Consider the following 6,347-nt stretch of genomic DNA (forward strand, 5'->3'; position numbering starts at 1 on the left):
TGCGACACTCCTGCATGTATTCTGATCATGATTCTGATGCATTTCATTGGCCAAGAGAGCGAAAAATAGGTGGAAAAGAAACTACAAATACTACAAAACGACGTATCCGATATCCCGGCCTTACTGGTAGAATAATGCAACAGCGCTCCTGGGGGGTATTCCAGAAAGCAGGTTCAACAACCTCTGAGTCTATCCCTGAACTCTGAGATGACTTACGCCTGGATTCCACTGGATGTGTAACGGCTGCAGATCCGTCATCGGAGCCGTTACGCACCCATTATAATCAATGTGTGAGATTCCACCGACTGCAGATCCGCTGCGTAATGAGTCCGACAACGCATGGCCATCCGACAGCCCTCGCAACACTTGCGCAGAGCTTCTATTTTTGTCGGACGACGGAGCACTACGCATAAATTCAGCACAGAGCAGATCGTTCGGGACAGGAAGTCTTGCACAGACACAAAATAAAACACCGGTATATTTTCAAAATAAAATACCTCGGGTTCGCTAACGAGGTCGGCCGGCTCGTTAACAAGCCGGCCGACCTCGTTAGCGCTCCTTAAGACGGAGTCGCTGGATTTGTCTCCAGTCATTAACGAGGAGATGTTGATTATCTTCCAGTTATATCAATTGATTAGGCGTGAATTCGCGAGATCTCGTGCGTCCTCGGGACTCTGCTGTCCGCAACAGCTCCGACACAGACGGATCCGGTGGGTGTTGATGGACTGCGTAGATACGCAGCTGTTGCGGACAGACCCCTGTCGGAGTCGTTACGCATCCAGTGGAATCCAGGCGTTACCCTGAGATGGGAAACTCTGGGTATCCGGTTCCAGAACAGCTGATCTGAGTTAGTTCAATCATCTCTGAGTATGTCAGCCTCGGGTTACGCGCGTGCACAACCACTATAAAAAGCCATCATCAATGGAGCCCCGATTCCACGAGTCACCATGACAACGGAAAAAAAACAAAGATCGACCTATTTCACCGCGGTAGAGTTGGAGATACTCATGCAGTCCTACGGCGAGTATGAGCACATATTTCGCCGAAAAAGTAACACGGCTGCAGCAGCGAAGGAGAGAGAGACTGCATGGGAGAAAATTGCTGCCCGAGTCAACGCGTAAGTTTGAATGTAACACTGACGTAACATTTAACCGTAAGATCGTAGCATTGCCTATAGTTATGATCATAAGTAGGAATTAAATCTAATTTTCATTTAGGTGCAATCCAACAGGAGAAAGGAGGACTTGGAGGCAGTTAAAAATGAAACATAAAAACATTATTCAAAAAGGTAAGACATATTTTGCTAGGCTATGATTGCACCTCACTTAGATTTTTATTTTATTTTTTTAAATTGACTTAGGCTATTAAACAAAGTAAATATTAATTCAGTGGCTACTTCAAATAGTAATTTAAACCCCTAACAAAATGTTGTTTTTCAACGTCCTCTCACTTAATACTCCACTTAGTAGATTAACACTTTATACACATCGAAACACATTTATATTTTATATCTATTGAAGTTATTTAAAATGTGACGCTGTAGCCTACACCAACGCTCATTAAAATACTAATTAAAAACAAACTTTCTGCTCAGCCAACAGAAAGAAGGCAGAGGCCCGAAAAACGGGTGGAGGGCCACCTCCACCACCTCTGACAGAGGCTGAGGAGCTGGCCCTCAGCCAAAACAGGGGTCGGCCTGTGGCTGAGGGCATCCCCGGGGGAAGCTCATCTGAGCCGGTCATCCCCCAGGACACAAGTGCCTACATCAGATGCAAGTATACACTTACATACATACTCTTTTTAAAAAATGTAAATATATAGTTTTATTTATATATTTTTTATTTTTAGCCTGCTTTTTAACAAATATATATCCACCCACCCAACAGTTGTGGATGGTGTGATCTGCCTGGCCCAGCCTCCGACAGAAGCAATTGCTAACCCTGCAGCTGTAAGTATTCCATACTCAGATCTTGCCTCAGATGGTAGTTCAAAGTATTCTGAAACGTATCTTTTCCTGCATCACAGGAGGAGGAGGAGGCGGAGGAGGAGGAGGATGATGAGGAAACTCTGTCTGCTGCCACAGGGAGAGATCCGGAGGGGCCTACTGAAGTGTGTCTTAATATTATGTATAGCTACTGGCAGTGCTCCACCCATTCATATTCATTTACATTCTTGAGTGGAATTTGGAGTTTGACATGTAGGCCTACACTGAAGTGATGAGCATAGATAATGGACAAACTAGCACATTCTTGTCCTTCAACAGAACATGGCTGGGCATCACCAAGAGGAGGGCCCCTCAACTTCACGAGCACAGCTTGACACAGTGAGATTTTCAGTCAATACCATGTTAAATCTGTATGTAGAACTGCAGGAATCAAATGTTGTCCATATGTTTCCCCAGTTGCCGGTGAAAGAGTTGTACAGGCTTCACCTCATCAAAAGCATACAAAAGAATGACCGAGAAATGGTATACCTGGACGGGCAAATCAGGAAAACTGATTTAGAAATCCTATTACTTGAACGCCAGTTGAGGTGGGTGCATTGTCATGGTGAAATAGGTGAATATGTGAAATATGTTAATGGTTGCAACTATATTACAAATCCTGACTGATGCTTTTGTACTTTTAGGGAATAAAGAAGAACCAAATTACATGTGAATTTTCATTTTTAATCAAAAGTGATTTCGGGCGATGAGGTCTCTTATTGCCCTTCCATCCTGAACATCCACAGGGATGTGATGTTCATCCTCAGCGTCATTGATTTGTACGGCTGGGTGTTGCTCTCCTCTAATAATTGCAATATTATGGAGAACAACACATGCCACAATGATGTCACATGCCCTCTCTGGGGTGACCCTGAGCTTACGCAGGCACTGGAACCGGGATTTGAGTATGCCTAAGGTCATCTCAACCCGGGCTCTAGTCCTGCAGTGGGCCACATTAAAACGTTGTTGGGGCCCCGGCTCAGGGTAAGGGGTCAACAGAGAGGGCTGGCATGGATAGCCTCGATCCCCGAGCAGGTAGCCATCAAACTCTCCTGTAATTATAGAGGACACATTTGAGTGCATTTAAAAATAGAGACAAAGAACATTTGTACAAAGCTTTAGCTTCCTTACCACGTGCAAATCTGTTGCTCAGACTACACTCCCGGTAGATCCGGGAATCGTGGACTGAGCCAGGCCACTTGGCTTCTACATTTGTGATGATGGAAGCTGCATCACATATGATCTTTACAGTGCAGAAAATGACAGGAGTTAGTTGTATTGTAATGTATACATTTTCATGTACATATATTTTAAGATGGTAGGTCACATACCTGGACATTGATACTGTGAAAGGATTTTCTATTGACATAGTCCCCTTCATTTTGGGCAGGTGCAGTAATAGGGATTTGTGTCCCGTCTATGCACCCTATCACATTTGGAAGTCCTGTAAAATGACAGCTAATTAAGCTACTGACCCCACTCTGAGGCCGCAGCAGAATGTAGGCCTATATCATAATTTAAAATAACAGAATATATGATTTCTACATCAGTCATCACCTGCAATCCTGTGGAATTCCTCCTTGATGGTGCGAACAGGTTTGTGTCCTGGGAACACCACCATCACCGGTAACAGGCGCTTCAGTGCGAGGGTTACCTTTCGTACAGCCCTACACACTGTTGCCTTGCCGTAATGCTCCGCATCCCCGATGTTGTAAAGAAAACTGCCGTTTGCAAAAAAATGTAGTGCTATGCATAGAGTTTGTTCCGATGTGAGTGCTCGTCCGCGATGTGTGAGGTTGGTGATATATGGGCGGAGAAGGTTATTGAGATAAATGATACTGTTTGATGAAAAGCGGTAGCGTTCGAAAAGAAAATCCTCTGGAAATGATAAAACGTCTAACCTGGGTCGGAAGATTCTTTCGCGACGTAAAACATTTCTAATCAAAACCGCCTCGATGTCGATCGGATTTCTAAGAAAGGGGCAATCCATATCTAACCGCTTTCTTCGTGTGGGAGGAGACAGGTAGAAACTCTGGGGTTTTTATAGTAAACCTGCAGCGAGCAGGTTATGTTCACAGAGTACGTCACCGCAGTAACGGACCCAGAGTTTAAGTTACCTCTCTTTCTGGAACGGATAACCTCAGAGTTTCCCTCATCTCAGGGTTAACAAGCTCAGAGTTTTCACATAACCCGCTTTCTGGAATACCCCCCAGGTCCTAGAAAACTTGGAGGGGAAACTACTGGACCTGGAGACGAGATCAAGGCGCTCCAATTTGAGGCTTGTCAATTTACCGGAGGGAGCGGAGGGTGAAGACGCCTGTGCCTTTTTGGAGAATTGGCTACCGGACGCACTGGAGCTCCCGCTGGGGCGCACAAAACTGACCGTGGAGAGGGCTCACAGAATCGGGCCAAGTGCACACAACAATTCTTCACCCCAAACGCTGATAATGAAGTTTTTGAACTTCAGGGATAAAGAATTGGTGACAAGAGCAGCCAAAACAAAAAGAGAAGTACGATACAAGAACCAGACAGTGAGGTTTTTTACCAGGACGTGGCAGCTGGTGTTCACAAGAAGCAAAAGGAATTTGACGAGGTGAGACGGCAGCTCCGTTCAATGGGACTCCGATATGGCATCATCCCCCCTGCCCGACTGATAGTGACTTATAAGGAACGGTCTCACATCTTTAACAACCATGTCGAAGCGGAAGACTTCATCAAACGGATCAGGTCAAAAGAGGGACCAGTCTGAACTATTAGGAGTGGATCTGGGGAGTCGCGGTTTACAAAGTAGAAGGTAACAGCTGATGAGAAAAATAACACTCAAGATTGAGCCGAGCTCGCACAAACTACAATGATAAATATACACCGTTGTTAAATAAATATTGTTTATTACAGTCTGTGCAAGGCTCATGCCCAGAGCTTATAGTAACTGTTAATGCTGTAGCTCTTTCGGTATTCTTTTTTTCTTCTCTCTTTATAAGCAAGCGTTAAGAGGCGTAATGTATCTTTTGCAACTGTCACCTTGTTAACTTTAAAATAGGTAATTGGGGTTATATTAACCCATTTGCTCATCTCGGTTAAATTTTTTATAGAACAATACAGTGAGTTCAGAGAGTGAAATTTGATTTAACACATAATAAAAGGGGTGTCTACGAAAGAAAACTTTAATGTTTAATGGTAGCATGGGAGCGTAAGGTTAGTGTAATATAATTTGTTGTTTTTTTTGTTTTTGTTTTTTAGCTCAGTGATACTGTCCTACACTTTTGGCGGAACAGTTATACGCTATCTGGAAGTTTAAGGATTACAGGGGGAAGGAATTCAGGCTAAGTGTCCTGGATATGGGTGATGGTTTGGGTATAGTGTTCGTTAGTAGTATTATTTATGTAATTCTTTTGGTTGTTTCTTTTTTTACTTCTTAAAATGTTTGGGGAATATTACATAAATGTCTAGTGAGATAAAGATTAAAATGACTTCATGGAACTGCAGGGGGTTACGAACACTTAAGAAATTCAAACAAGTCATGAACAGAATAAAATCAATGCAGTCTTATATTGTGTTTCTTCAGGAAACACACCTGATGTACAATGAGGATCTGAAAATCAGGAGGAGGTGGAGAGGCAAGGTCTTTTCTGCACTGTTTAACTCTCAATCTAGAGGTGTCACTACTTTGGTGCATGAGTCAATACTTTTGATACACATGAGTAAATGTGTGATGGCGGGCGATTTTAACTGTGCACTAGATCCAGTGAAGGATAGGAGCTCTGGAGCTGAGTCTCACAGTCGTAGTAGGGCAATTATACGACACTTCATGAAAGAATTGAACTTAAAAGATATCTGGAGGGAAGAAAACCCTGACGATTTAAAGTTTTCGTGTTACTCAGGTGTACACAAGTCCTATTCAAGAACTGACTTCTTTTGATATCTGCAGAGCTAAGGCACAAAGTCAAGGAATGCTCTTATGATGCTATCCTAATTTCAGACCATGCTCCAAATTCATTGGTATATCAGGACTCAAAGCTAGTGAAAGACGCTAAGATTTGGCGTTGCAAACAAAAATGGTTGGCCGATCCCTGCTTTGTCTCTTTTCTGGATGAACAAATCAGTTTCTATTTTGAAACTAATACAACAGAAACTTCCGCAAGCACGAGATGGGAGGCCTTTAAGGCTTTTATTAGAGGCCAAATAATCAGCATCACAAGCTCTAAAGCAAAATTGACTTTTCAAAAGACAAAAAAATTAGAGACAAAAATAAAGGAGATAGAAAATGAGTATTATCGAACAAAGTCACCAGAATCTCATCAAAAACTATTGCTGCTGGCAAACACAAACATAATCTTGGGCGGAGACCTTAACTGTGTTTTGG

At 43.1% G+C, this 6,347-nt stretch overlaps 1 protein-coding gene across 1 annotated transcript; it reads right to left on the minus strand.

Moving 5' to 3' along the window:
• Positions 1-2,623: 2,623 nt before the first annotated feature.
• LOC131979370 (putative nuclease HARBI1) lies at positions 2,624-4,183 on the minus strand. Its single transcript, XM_059343330.1, has 4 exons — positions 3,542-4,183; positions 3,316-3,428; positions 3,116-3,227; positions 2,624-3,036 (listed from the first exon to the last, which is right to left on the minus strand). Exons 1-4 carry the CDS (start codon positions 3,972-3,974, stop codon positions 2,672-2,674), a joined length of 1,023 nt encoding a protein of 340 aa, XP_059199313.1. The 5' UTR covers positions 3,975-4,183; the 3' UTR covers positions 2,624-2,671.
• Between the last annotated feature and the right edge of the window lie 2,164 nt (positions 4,184-6,347).

Source organism: Centropristis striata, chromosome 10 (genome assembly GCF_030273125.1).
Source record: "Centropristis striata isolate RG_2023a ecotype Rhode Island chromosome 10, C.striata_1.0, whole genome shotgun sequence".
In the NCBI taxonomy this organism is placed as follows: Eukaryota; Metazoa; Chordata; class Actinopteri; order Perciformes; family Serranidae; genus Centropristis; species Centropristis striata.

Bases quoted from the DNA above. Each gene is read 5' to 3' on its own strand.
- LOC131979370 (XM_059343330.1), bottom strand. From the start codon at position 3,974: ATGGATTGCCCCTTTCTTAGAAATCCGATCGACATCGAGGCGGTTTTG. The intron at 3,429-3,541 runs GTGATGACTGAT...GTCATTTTACAG, and splicing joins GGAATTCCACAGGATTGCAG to GACTTCCAAATGTGATAGGG. The intron at 3,228-3,315 runs GTATGTGACCTA...TGCACTGTAAAG, and splicing joins TTCACAGTATCAATGTCCAG to ATCATATGTGATGCAGCTTC.